Source organism: Leucoraja erinacea, chromosome 33, assembly GCF_028641065.1.
Source record: "Leucoraja erinacea ecotype New England chromosome 33, Leri_hhj_1, whole genome shotgun sequence".
NCBI lineage: Eukaryota > Metazoa > Chordata > Chondrichthyes > Rajiformes > Rajidae > Leucoraja > Leucoraja erinaceus.
Window position 1 is genome coordinate 13776545 of NC_073409.1, and position 14633 is coordinate 13791177.

General features: G+C 46.3%; 1 protein-coding gene across 17 annotated transcripts in view; it reads left to right on the top strand.

Annotated features, from left to right (window-relative positions):
• Nucleotides 1–8204, top strand: part of tle3a (TLE family member 3, transcriptional corepressor a) — a 66335-nt gene extending 58131 nt beyond the window's left edge. For all 17 annotated transcript variants that reach the window (XM_055661403.1, XM_055661413.1, XM_055661412.1 and 14 more), the window contains 4 exons: nt 1116–1263; nt 3512–3662; nt 4167–4243; nt 5617–8204. In XM_055661403.1, the coding sequence (XP_055517378.1) occupies nt 1116–1263; nt 3512–3662; nt 4167–4243; nt 5617–5724 (484 nt within the window). In that variant the 3' untranslated portion in view covers nt 5725–8204. The remainder of the gene's footprint in view (nt 1–1115; nt 1264–3511; nt 3663–4166; nt 4244–5616) is intronic.
• The last annotated feature ends 6429 nt before the right edge of the window (nt 8205–14633 follow it).

Here is a 14633-nt window from a genome sequence, read left to right on the forward strand (position 1 = left end):
TTTCTTTAGTCGGAGGGCAGTGAATCTGCGGAATTCTTTGCCACAGAAGGCTGGGAAGGCCAAGTCAGCGGATAGATTTATGGCAGATAGATTCTTGATTAGTACAGATGTCAGAGGTTATGGAAAGAAGGCAGGAGAATGGGGTTAGGAGGGAGAGATACAGTAGATTGGCCATGTTTGAATGACGGGGTAGATTTGATGGGCCGAATGGCCTAATTCTACTCCTATCACTTATGATCTTATGACCTCTACCACCTCATGGTATTCCACACACCCACCACCCTCTGTGAGAAATCCCACCCCTCCGATCCTCCTTGCTGATCTTAAACTTATGCCCTCGCATTTTAGACATGCTTACCCTGGGGGAGAAATAAAACTGTGACCATTTATCTTATTCATGCCTCTCATGAATTGATAATAATTTCTCTCTGTCGCCTCGGCTCCAGGGAAATCCATCTCAGCCAGTCCAATATCTCCTTACACCCCGAGACGTCCCATCCAGACTATGCTCATGGATCTTTTCTACACCTTTTCTGGCTCATCCTTTAATTTTATAACATTTCAGCTTTCTTAATTCCGAGGAAGAGCCATTGAATCAAGACCGCGAATGATTTCTCTTTCCACAGATGCTGCTTGACTGCCTGAGATCTTCCTGCATGTCCGCTTCTCTTTCAGATTGCAGCTCCTGCAGTTTGATTTTCTTTTCCCCTGTGCCCCTTTAAACTTGTGTCTGCCACAAACTTTACTGAGCATTCTGAAGTGAGACAGAAACAATGTCTATCTGCTTCCTGGTTACCTGCATGAGGATGTTTTAATGTTGAGCTAAATCAGTAAACAGTTACATCGCGTAGCTGTTTGGTCTCAGAGAATCGCCTCAATTGGTGCCCAGTTGTATAGGGCCTTCACTGATTTCTCCAGCAACTGGTGGTCCAGCACCTCCTTTAATCCGGACACAATTATGAAAGCGCTCTTGAAATTCCCCCGCAGAAGTCTGCCCAAAAAATGTAGCGCCTAGACGGGGTGAGGTGGCCGATCTTGCCCTCGTCGGGACTTCAGCGGCCGAAAGTGACAATAACAGCTGACTTGAACAACAAATGTCTTGCGGTTTTCTCCAGGCAGTTCCAAGGGCACACGGATGGTGCAAGTTGTATAGACATCTCTCACGATGGCACCAAACTATGGACAGGGGGCTTGGACAACACTGTGAGATCCTGGGATCTGCGAGAAGGAAGACAACTCCAGCAACATGACTTCACCTCACAGGTGGGTGATTGTGTGGGCAAAAAGGGCAGCAAAACTGCCCTGGTCTTGGGCCATGCTCTGCGTGCTCTGGCCATTTCAGTGCTTGAATTTTACACCTGATGGTGGGATTGGCTTTACTCGATCTTGGAGTTCACTGCCACTTATCTGAATTGTCTCTTGATGTGTATTCCTACTGAAACTGTATTAACCTGCTCGCTCACCCCCCGATTACACTTGGGTCAGAGTATACAAGTGAAAAAACATCTTGGGTGTGAGCAGGTTAAATATTAGTTAACAAACAAAAAAAATCAGAGCATGTTGGAAATCTGAAATATGAACAGTAAATTCTGGAAAAATTCAGCCATGAAGGGAGAGAGAGTTATTAACGTTCTCGGTGGCTGTCCTTCATCAGAGTAGGGACCTGTTTAATGATGAAAAGTTGTGAAGCTGAAACATTAACTTTGTTTCTCATCCCATTGATGCATCGTGACCTGCTGAGTGTTTCCAGCATGTTCTAGCTGTTGGCTTTTAGTTTCCATGGAATATATAACTAGATCCCAGGTCAGGTTGGCCCCACAGGTACTGCCTTCCCAGTTGTTCTGCCTTCCACGTTGCCCTGTTGATGACTTGTACGCCACTAGCCTCCTTTTAAAATCAATAGGAAGAGAAGGGAACAGTGTGGTGTGGGGATAGGGTTGGGAGAATGAGGATCAGATGTTTAGTATAGAGATACAGCGCGGGAACAGGCCTTTCGACCTGGCCCCGGAGAAAACACTGGTCGACACACACTAGGGACAATTTACACCGATACCATGCCAATTAACCTACAACCCCGTTTGTCTCTGGAGTGCGGGAGGCAGCCAGAGATCCTGGAGAAAACCCATGCAGGGTCACAGGGAGAACATACAGACAAGTAGTCAGGATCGAACCCGCTGTCAGGCAGCAACTCTACCGCTGTACCAGTGGGCTGCCCCCTGTTCCTGTATCAGACGTGTTCCTTTTTTGAATGAAAATTAAAATGTTGAAGAAGCTGCAAATGTGAAATAAATGCTGGCAGTGGTTAGCAGGTCAAGCAGCATCTGTGGAGAGAGAGAGAAACAGTTGGTTTGATCTTTCACCGAAGCTTTGCATGGTTGGAGGTGAAAATGTTTCTGACAACTTTCAGGTGAGAGGGACAAAGTTTAAACAAGATTACAGGTTATGGGGAGAAGGCAGGAGAATGGGGTTACGAGGGAGAGATCGATCAGCCATGATTGAATGGTGGTGTAGACTTGATGGGCTGAATGGCCTAATTCTACTTATGACATGTACAAGGCAAGTTTTTTTTTAAATTAGAGGGCAGTGGGTGCCTGGCTGGTGCTGCTGGAGGTGGTGGTTGTTGAAGCAGATACATTAAAAAACATTTGGATGGATGTGCAGAGAATGCAGGAATATACATTATATGCAGGAAGATAAGTGATGGTCTTGGCATCATGTTTGCCGCAGACATTGCAGGGTGAAGAACCTGTTCTTATCAAGTTCAAGTTCAAGTGAGTTTATTGTCATGTGTCCCTGTTGGGACATTGAAATTCTTGCTTTGCTTCAGCACAACAGAACATAATAGGCATTTACTACAAAACAGATCAGTGTGTCCATATAACCATAATATAAATATATACACACATGAATAAATAAACTGATAAAGTGCAAATAACAGATAATGGGTTATTAATAATTTGAGTTTTGTCCGAGCCAGGTTTAATAGCCTGATGGCTGTGGGAAAGTAGCTATTTCCTGAACCTGGTTGTTGCAGTCTTCAGGTAGCAGGGAGATGAGTGTGTGGCCAGGATGGTGTGGGTCTTTGATGATACTGCCAGCCTTTTTGAGGCAGCGACTACGATAAATCCCCTCGATGGAAGGAAGGTCAGAACCAATGATGGACTGGGCAGTGTTTACTATAATGTTTATGTTCTATGTTAAGATGCTGAAACTGGCTTTAGTTCTTCCCTCTCTTTCTGCATCTTAAAGCCAGTCTATCTTCAATTGTTTTAATTCCAATGAAGGTCAGTGTTTCACCTAACACTCATTTCCTTCTCTAAGGATGCTACTGAGTACATAATGCAATTCATCCTACAATTTAATCGCTTTAGAAATGAATCCTGGTGATTTACTTGCTGGTGTTGCTGGTATTATTAACGTGTGTGTGTGTGTGAGTTCTCCGCTGTGAGAGGGGAGGCCACCACTGACTTGCTTATTCCACTGCTGACTTGCTGCTTCCCCTCTGGTCCAGATCTTCTCGCTGGGTTATTGCCCCACTGGGGAGTGGTTAGCAGTGGGAATGGAGAGCAGCAACGTTGAAGTCTTGCATCACACTAAACCGGACAAGTATCAGCTGCACTTGCACGAGAGCTGTGTCCTGTCGCTCAAGTTTGCCTCCTGCGGTAAGTGTAGCTACGTTCCTCCTTCAATGACAGTTAAAAGTGACATACGCTGAATGTTTGCGTGGAACCTGTTTTTAATTTACGACTTGAGTTGCAGCTTTACTGTGTAATGAACGACATTTAGACATGGTGGAAGAGGCCTGCTGACGGTGCAGTGGAGACGGGAGTGGCTGTAACAATATAAATGAGAGCAGCCTGAGGAACTCAGTGGGTCAGGCAGCATCCATGGAGGGAAATGGACAGTCGACGTTTCGCATTGAGACCCTTCATCTCGCCCTGGCCGCTGAGTTCCACCAGCCGTTCTCCTTTCTGTTTGTGACGCAGCACGAGCTGCCTGGGCCCGTGACTGAGGTGTACCTCCTGAGGGAACAGTCTCCTGCCCTGTGCAATGGCCTCGGTTATTGGAGGTCCCGTACCAGATAAAGGAAGTGCACCATTGTTGTACTGATAACAAACTGGCTTATTTGCTTATTGGTTTGAATTTGCTTGTATGTTTTGTTTTAGGTAAGTGGTTTGTCAGCACTGGGAAGGATAACCTGCTGAATGCGTGGAGGACGCCCTATGGTGCCAGCATCTTCCAGGTGAGAAGCTTCACTTGTCAAAGCTCTCCAGTTTAGTTGTGTTATACAGTGTGGAAACGGGGGCCCTTCGGCCCACCAAATCCGTGCTGACCCGTGATCCCCATACACCAGTGCAATACTACCCAGGCGAGGGACAATTTACAATCTTTACTGAAGCCAATTAACCTACAAACCTGTATGTCTTTGGAATGTGGGAGGAAACTGGAGCACCCAGAGAAAACCCACGTGGTCACAGGGAGAATGTACAAACTCCGTATAGACAGCACCTATAGTCGGGATTGTTTTTATGTAGTGTTTGTTATTAATCTCCCGCCCGAGTTGCGGGGTCGAAGAGCTCCTGGAGCGGGGCCTGACACCACTGCCCCGCGCGGCTGGAATGGCCGCGCACTCTGCGAGCGCACACCGGGGGCACCAACACCAAGACCCGGTGTGCGACCTCGCACCACCCGGCGTGGCTTTAATGGCCGCGGGACAATCGCCATCGCCAGCCGGGGGCTATGACTTTGACTCTGACATCGGGGGGGGAGAGTGCATTGGAGAGATACGTTTATTTGGCCTCCATCACAGTTATGTGATGGATGTCTGGGGTCTATTTGTGTGTTATGTATGGCTGCAGAAACGGCATTTCGTTTGGACCTCCAGGGGTCCAAATGACAAATAAATTGATTCTGAATTGATTCTGATTCTGATTCTGATTGAACCGGTGTCTCTGGCCCTGTGACGCAGCAACTCTACTGCTGCCACTGTGCAGCCCCTCATGATCATGAATCTTCTCCACCAAATAAAACTTGTCGTCATTTTGAGTTTGAATAATTGCTCTAACCCCCATGTTCTCTCCATGATACACCCCATCGCAGCCACCCTGTGTCAGTGGAGGGAGTTTATCTCAAATCGAGGATCTGGGCTTCTAAAGCAACTCTACTTCCAATCAGAAGCCCTGTTCCTCCATTTGAGATGAACACATTCCACATATCAAGCAAACGTGTCCAGTTGAACCTCAACGTTGCCCCTCGTGTGTAGGATAGTGCTACTGTACGGGGTCATCACTGGACGGTGCGGACTCTGTGGGCGAAGGGCCTGTTTCCGACTATCTCTAGTCTTGAAGTCTACACCTCCCATAATTTGATAACCTTCCATCAATGTTAACCTCAGTCTTATCTGAAACAATGCACTTCATAGAATATAGAACAAAACAGCGGAGGAGTAGGCCCTTTGGCCCACAAGGTCTGTACTCAACATAATGCCGATATAAAATAACCCATTTGCCTACATGTGGTCTGCATCTCTCCATTCTCTGCCTGTTCAAGTACCTGTCCAGATGCCTCCTAAATGTTGCTATCATGTTTATATTTCTCGCTTTCTTCCTTCTCCAGTCAAAGGAATCGTCGTCTGTGTTAAGCTGTGATATTTCGACTGATGACAAGTATATCGTCACTGGGTCCGGTGACAAGAAAGCGACAGTCTACGAGGTCATCTACTGAGGAGAGAGAAACCACAGTGGCACTTTAGACTGCAGCATTCAGGAATGGCTCAAAGTACAGCTTTTATACCGAGAAGGAATCCATTGTACGTTACAGTCAACCTGACGACAACTGGTTTACGAAAGACTGTCTGGGATATTCGAGGCTTGCTTTAAGTCTGAGAGTTGACGGCTCTCCTTGCAGCTCTGCGGAAGGCTTGAGGTTGTGCCCTGTTTGAATCGGAGATGTTTGAGATTTATCGAAGGCCTGACCGGGCTTCCTTCCTCTGAACCTTTCCATGGTGGCCCTGGAGGATGAGTGGCCTGGAATGTACGTGTGGATGTTGGGGACTCCCAGCGTGAAGCGGTGCTTCGCTCGTGAGCCCGTTACAACTGTGCTGTAAATATTGGGTGAAGCTGGGGTTCTGCCCAGTTCTTTTTGGGGTGTTTCTGCATCGTACCCCGAGACCACGGCACCAGTGTTTAGGGGTGCATACACCCCACGGAGGTGGAACAGTCTCCCAGGAAGATAAAAACGAGGTTCTGAAACGAGAAGAGAACTTGCTGGTTTGGGAGAGGATGGGGGGTAAATGACGGGGAAGATGGGTCAGTGATGGCCTTAACAGAATTACACGTTCCTACCTATGGACATGGCATCTCCAACCTTGCTTCAAGGCTGCCATTCTCGTGCGGGAACTGTGACGCATTGCTGGAGACACTGCTCAGGGAGTCTGCGGAACAGATTTGAGTGTTTTCTTTTCATTTGACCTCCGTGTGCACATGGAACCAGAAGGGAAGCCGACATTTGTTGGAGCTGCTGATGGAGAATTTGGACTTTTTCAGAAGAGATTTATTTTTTAACAATTCCCCGCTCCCTCTGTCCACAATGAGTTTCTCGTCTTCAAATGATTGGATTGGTCTCAGTTCAGCTGTAGTCTGATCTGTTTTATGTGTATATATGTTCAAATCCAAGATAGCTAATGGTGCAGCGTTCCTGCAGAGAAAAGTCTTGATTTATTTTTACTTTTTAACATTTCAGCTGTAAGAGAAAAGTACATAACAATAGTGTCTTACAAAATATCACTGTCTTGTTTCCCCTTCTCTACATTTGGCTGCTGGCTGCATTCATTGAGTCCAGTCTATTGTTTCAAGAAGCAGTGAGGATTGGGCCTGGGGGTGCTGTTATTAATGATCCCACTACTCAGAATTGGGCACCCATTGTTCAATTTGCCCTCCACTTTGTACTGTTGTTTTACCCCTCAAGCTGCCCTTTCGCTTCATCTGATCCGCCAATCTCCCTTGTTCCCCTTCCCTTAGCAGTTGGAGTTTTTAAACTCTTTATAAGTTTGGATTGGGAACGATTAAACCCTGAGGGAGCTTGACAGAGTGGGATTATTCCCAATTTGGGGAAGGGGGAGAACTACCACACAAGGGGCCTCGATATACAACCAAGGAGTTTATCTATTTATTACAGAGACGAAGCAAGCCTTTTTGCAACTCTCGGCCTCAAGAGTGTCGGAGAGCCTTTGCAATGGAGGCAGAATGATTGTCGATGAGCGGGATCAGGTGGCCGTGTAGAGCTGAGCTTGCCGTCAGATCAGCCAGGATCCCATTGAAAGGGAGAGCAGGCATGGAGTTTGAATGCTCGCCCCATTCACTGAGGAGAGCGAGCCTTTCCCTGCACAATGTTTGAGACTGCTCTCAGGCTTCTTATAAACCTAATGGGGGGGACAGCGCAGGCCATTCGGCCCGAGAGCCTTTCTGCTGTTCCAGAGGCTTGTGGCTGAAGTATGGGGTGGCATCACGGGCACACACTTGGTACTTCACTAGGGTTTGGTGTTGAACCCTACATGATCTGCACAGGGCTCACCCTGAACCACAGAGGACACTTGTAAAGATGGGCACCTCACTCTGTCTGGGCACTCTCCCTGCATGTGGCTGTGATGTTAAAACCAGGCTGAGCGGGGATGGAAGGGCGACAATTGTTTGGGCCAAAGTTGGATGGCTTGAGTGTTTGTTTCTCCCCAGCCCTCGCTTGTTCACCCCTTCACCTATTGGCAGCCAATTCAGACATGGTCCTCTGGAATTTTGCTTCAGCCCAATCGAGTTCACTTCCCTGCTCCCAGTCTGGGCAAACCACCCCTGTGATGGTTCGAACTTGCTCAGTGTGTCTACAACTTGACTTCCCAATGACATTCTAGCCACAAATCACCTCCCCTGGTGGAATTTAAAACAATTTTGGAATTTTTTTTTTTTTTTTTTTTTTTTTTTTTTTGTGTGTCCGGATTATCTCTTTATGAAAAGTAAATTCTCAATGGAGCAGAAATGTACATGACTCAAGACTCTGACACCGAACTTGTTCAGAAACCACTTGTTGGGTCATGGGGGTTTCTGCCCTTGAGATCTCTTGACACCAGATTTGTAGCAACGTAACTTTGTGATCACTGAAGAAGATGTACAGTTGTTAATAATTCAATAAAAGTTTTTTTTTAAAACACTGTATTTAGAGCGCCACAGTGTGCACTCCAGCACTTTTGTGTTCTCCTCCTGCAGTTTGGTTTTTGTTCCAACTTTTGGCCTTTGCTCCAAATCCCAGCATCTGCTGTCTCTGCGATCACCCTGTTGTTGGGTACACAAAGATGCTGGAGAAACTCAGCGGGTGCAGCAGCATCTATGGAGCGAAGGAAATAGGCAACGTTTCGGGACGAAACGTTGCCTATTTCCTTCGCTCCATAGATGCTGCTGCACCCGCTGAGTTTCTCCAGCATTTTTGTCTACCTTCGCTTGTCCAGCATCTGCAGTTCCTTATTTAACAACATCCTGTTGTCAGTATGGAGGGGCAGTGGTCGAGATGCTGCCTCACAGCGCCAGAGACCCGGGTTTGACCCTGACTAAGGGTGCTGAACGTATGGAGTCGGCAAGTTCTCCCCGTGACCTGCGTGGGTTTTCTCCGGGATCTCTGGTTTCCTCCCACACTCCAAATACATATAAGTTTGTAGGCTAATTGGCTTGGTAAAATTGCAAATTATCCGTAATGTGTGTTTGATAGTGTTGGTGTGCGGGGATTGCTGGTCGGCGCGGACTCGGTGAGCTGAAGGGCCTGTTTCCGCGCTATATCTCTCAACTAAACTAAATTAATATGCTGGGACCTGGTAGGATCGGAGTCAATGCTGCCTGATGATGAAGTGTTTCAAGCTGGATGTGTCAGCTGTAATTCTCCCATTTGCTCCGGTGTCACTTGAAACCTCTCCCAATGTGTTAATCTTGCACAACCATTCTGGACATCTTGCACATTGTGCTGGTACCAGCCAACACTTGAAATGGGGTGTCAGATTCTTTTCCACATTGATGGAATGAAACAAAATGAGTACTGCATTTCAAACAATAAATGGATTTAATTTATGTGGTGGCTTTCCAACGCCTGACATCTAAGTACTTCTGTGGCCTTGTTGAGGCAGGAAACAGCAGCCAATTTGCAACTAGCAAGATCCCACACCCAGCCGTGTGTTGTGGGCCATTTACACCTGTTTTTGGTGCTGCTTAAAAGATATAAGCCATGGCACATGACATGAGCCTTATCAGCTCAGTGGAATGGCACTCAAACCGGGTCTGTACAGAACACACCTGCAGTTCCTTCTTAAACACATTCCCTGATTTGATTCCCGGAATTATTTTAGAATATCAGATAAAGGGACTTTTAATGGGAATGAATGTTGTGAAATTTACTCTGGATTTGAGTCATGCGAGTGCTGATCCTGGGGATTCCGTGTACATTTGACTCCCAGTGTACCCGCTGAGACGTGTAAATATATTGGTGCAGCGGCAGAGGTGCTGCCTTGCAACGCCTGACACCCGGGTCCGATCCTGACTACGGGCGCTCACACTATGGAGGTTCTACATTCACCCCGTGACTGTGTGGGTTTCCCCCGGGTGCTCCGGTTTCCTCCCACCCTCCAAAGGCGTACAAGCTTGTAGGTTAATTGTCTTTGGTAAAGATTGTAAACTGTGGCTGGTGTGCAGGATAGGGCTAGTGTACGGGGATCATTGGTCGGCATGTACTCGGTGGGCTGAAGGGCCTGTTTCTGCATTATATCTCTCAACTAAACAATTAAAGCAGGACTTTAAAAAAAACCCATTAATGACGTGCCTCTGGAACGTCCAGTGTTGTAAAAACCCATCTGGTTCACTGACAGGAAGGTATCTGCCGTCCTTACCCAGTCTGAATTGTATGTGTGATTCCAGGCCCATCAGTGTGTATCAGAAAGCCCTTGACTTCAGTGGACGGTTGGAAGCATGCAAAAGGTTAGAGCTACAACTACCACATCCAGCATGCGATTTTTAAAATGTTGTGTTCTGTAAAAAAATAGCAGAACGTATAAACCAACCCTCAGTTTTACGGCCAATTCCTGATGGTGAACCTCATTATATCTCTCGTGATTAGAAGTGCCATGTTTGGAATATTCTTCAGCTGAATTTACAGGCAGCCCTAATCGGTCTCTGGGACCACACCCTGTCAGAATGAATGAGATACCCAACATACTCCTATGGAAACTATCTTAAACACACTCCTCTCGACACTGTCTCCTGATTTGTTTTTACACTATTTATTGATTTAAACTTACTTCCAACCTTTCTGTTCCTTCTGTAAAAAGGCCTTGTAGGCAAGTGGCAGTTTCCACAGTATTTGTGGAATGCAGGGGCATGTAATGAGCTTGAAGCAGCAGGGAGTTGGCATATCCGAGACATTTCCCCAGCAAAGACATATGTAATGTCCTACAGGCTTGCTCGCGATAAATTGAATGTGACAAAGCCTGCATCTGGCGCGGATTGTGGAGAGCCCTGAGCTGGTGTTCAGGAAATTATTCAGACTCAAATATTTTTTAAAGAGTCCTCTGCAAATGTGTACAAGTGGCCTACCTCTAACGCCACTGAACATCCCACAATATATATCATGATATATCAGCATGTTCCATGAAAGGGCCTGTCTGTGTTTGGAGTTGTGGGTTAATTTGAGTGTGTGCATTCTGAATCTGTAAACAGCTGGCAGGAAACCTCTTATCACTTCTTGCACCAAGTCTGAAGCACCAGAGCCACTAAAATACTGCTAGTCTGAACATTGTTGAAACAGAAGAGTGCAGCACAACACCAGGCCCTTCAGCCCAAAATGTAGGGAATGCAATCACCTATTTACACATAGCAAGCACCCATCAACAGTGAGGAAATTATGACCCAAACAAGCAGTTTTTATATCGTTGAGTATAAATTGTATTTATAATGTTAATAACAATTGGCAGGGGATCTGGGACACTTCATTTGTCTTGGGTAAAAAACATCTGAGCAGGGGCCTCCCTCCCTAGGTTAAGGAATGCCTCACTCATGAAATCTGATACAATGCAAATTCTACAAAACATTTTTGAAACATTTATCAAGTTAGTGGTAAGAATATATTTTGCGCTATACATTAATGATACGGGGTATATTCTAATAGTTTACTTATGGGCCGTAATTGGATGAATATTTGATAACATTGAAGAATTAGTAAGTGTATGTGCAGCAAAACCATACAGATTACTGTAGAAAACCAACCTTTCGGACTTGCTGGGAAATCAATGTATGGATTGTTCTCAGTAGGAATTCTGAAGAAGGGTCCCGACCCAACACGTCACCTATCCATGTTACACCAGAGATGCTGCCTGACCCGCTAGGTTACTCCAGCACTTTGTATCCACTCGGCAACAGAACCTTTGCAAAACCTGTGGGTTGCCTATATTGAGGTGCTTTGGAAACAAGCATAGAGAAGGAGAAATGTTTAAGAAGGAACTGCAGATGCTGGAACAATCGAAGGGAAGTAAAAATGCTGGAGAAGGGTCTCGACCCGAAACGTCACCTATTCCTTTGCTCCATAGATGCTGCCTCACCCGCTGAGTTTCACCAGCATTTTTATCTAGCATAGAGAAGGAGAATTTTGTCTGTGCAGAGGCGTGGAGATGGTGGCTCTTGCTAGAAACAGGTTCTGAAGGATGATGGAGGGAGGGGGGGAAAACCTCTGGAGATTCCAGGCCTCTGGCAGGTGGCAATGAAGGAGAAAGCAATGTTGGAAGCTGCAGCAGTAAAGAGTGGCGGCTCGAGGCTCCCTGCCTGCCTGCCCATTGCATCTTGATCCCATTACCAGCTACAAATTAGAACCAGGCCTGTTGGGCTGAAGTTAGAAAACACATCACCATACAAAGAGTGCTGAAAGGTTGAAACACTGGGTGAGAGATTCCATTAACTACATTTGTTGGTCGAGTTGGGGCAAAGGGCAGGGTTGTGGGGTTACGTCACAAAGCAGAGGATATGGCTCAAGTGGTCCAGTAGCCTCCTGCTCCCATATTCTCGTATGACAGAGGCCATTCAGCCCATCTTTGCCCGCTTTCTGTACATGTGTACTATTCCCCGCTTGATTCACCTGTAATCCTGCATGATTAGTAAGTTTGCCAATAACATGAAAATAAATTGCTATCATAGAAGCTTACTATGATTACACAAAATGCTGGAGTAGCTCAACAGGTCTCTGGAGATGTGGTCTGACCTGCTGAGTTACTCCAGCAGTTTGTGTCTATCTTTGGTGCAAACCGGCTTCTGCAGTTCCTTCCTACACGCACCAAGAATTGCCGTTGGGTAAGAGGGCATCGGAATGGCAAATGGAGTTTAATTCAGATAAATACAAGGTGTTGAGTTTTGGAAAGCCGGACCAGGATAGGAAGAGTACAACAGTATTGCATTCCTGCAGTCCTATACATTTTTCACTTAACTCTCTGGAACGGGGCTAGATCTTGTGATTATCTGGCTCGTGGACAAGAGTGCTAATCAACAAGCCATCGTCAACACCGTGATGGAAATATAATGAAGATCTATGGAAAGATTAACGGGAAACATACTTGGCTGATTTGTCATGTTGCTCAGTAAATCCTGGCATTCTGGTCTACGTTCTTGCCAAGCGTTGATGGCTGTTGTAACTCTCTCTGTCCCAGGGAATTGGGTGGATCCTTTCTCTGGTTTCCCCTCATCGGTACTGACAATGATCTGGAGAGAACATAGAACAGTACAGTATGTGTAGGAAAGAACTGCAGCGCTGGTTTATATCGAAGGTAGACACTAACTCAGCGGGCCAGGCAGCACCTCTGGACAGAAGGAATGGGAGATGTTTTGGGTTGAGACGTTTCAGGTCCTAAGAAGGGTCTCGACCCGAAACATCACCCATTCCTTCTCTCCAGAGATGCTGCCCGTCCCGCTGAGTTACTCCAGCATTCTGTGTCCACCATAGAACAGTACAGCACAGGAACATGATGTTTGTGCCGAACATGATGCCCAGTTCAACTGATCTCGTCTGCCTGTACACGATACCTCTATGCCCTGCACTTCCATATACTAGACATGTACCTGTCCAAATGTCTTTCAAATGTTGAATTGTTCAGAAGGCTGTGGACGCCAAGTCGATGGATATTTATTAGGCAGAAATATATATGATAGATTCTTGGTTAGTTTGGGGGTTATGGGGAAAAGGGAGAATGGGGTTAGGAGGGAGAGATAAATCAGCCATGATTGAATGGTGTGGTTGGCTTGATGGGCCGAAAGGACCTAATTCTGCTCCTATCACTTCTGAACTTATGTTGTAATTGAACCCACCTCTACAACTTCCTCTAACAGCTCGTCCCATATACCTACCACCTTTTGTGTATAAAAAGTTTCCCCTCTGGTACCTATGAAATCTTTCCCCCTCGCCCTAAACCCATGCCCTCTAGATTTTGACTGCCCAGCCCTCGGGGAAATAACGAACCGTCCACCTTCATTACACCCCTCCAGGACTTTGTATACTTCTATATGGTCTCCCCTCAGCCCCCTACACTCCAGGGGGGAAAAGTTGCAGCCTATCCAGCCTCCCCTTATAATTCAAGCCCACCAGCTCTGGCAACACCCTCGTGAATCTTTTCTGCACACGTTCCAACTTAATGATGTCCATCTAGAGTGCTGTGACCAGAACTGCACACAATATTCCAGGTGCGGTCTCACCAATGTCCTGTACAGCTGTAACATGACGTCCTATCTCGTAGTCAGAACCTCGTTCGATGAAGCCAAGCATGACGTATGCCTTCTTCACCACTGTGTCTACATGTGTACTTTATGTACTTATACCTCTAGGTCTCTCTCTTCTACAAAACTCCACAGGGCCCTGGCATTTACAGTGCAAATCCTGCCCTGGGTTAACTTTCCAAAATGTAACATTTTGCACTAGTCTGAGCTCCTCTAGTTTAATTTGCCTCTCTTCATTTTCCCTTCGCTTGGAATGCACAGGGCTATTTCCATGTTAAATTTCATCGAGGAGTTACACAGTGTCGCTGTGAATCTTTGACTTCCATCGAGTGCCTGATTGAGCCTTGCTTAATGTCCAACCCACACTTTTACACCTGCTCTGTAAATCCCCAAATATCCTGTTGACCACATGGTGCTTATGAGCTGAACTCTCCTGAGGATCCAAATGCCTTTCAGCTTTAGACACCCCTACCATGGAAAACAGATGTTGACTATCTTCTGTGTCTACACCAGCCAGAATGTTATGCACCGCCATCATGTCACCTCTCAGCTTTGGTCATGAAGTCATACAGCATGGAAACAGGCCCTTCAGCCCAACGTCCACACTAACCTTGGCTAGTCCCATTTGGTCATATCCCTCTGAGACTGTACCTGTCCAAGTGTCTTTTAAATGTTGTTATTGTAACCACCTCTAGCAGCTCGTTCCATTTACCCACCATCCATCCTCGGGTTCCTATTAAATCTTTTTCCTCTCCCCTTAAACCTATGGTTCTTGACTGCCCTACGCCTGGGTAGAAGACTGCATTCATCCGAACAATTCCCTCTATAAGATCACCTCTTAGCCTCCTGCCCTCCTAG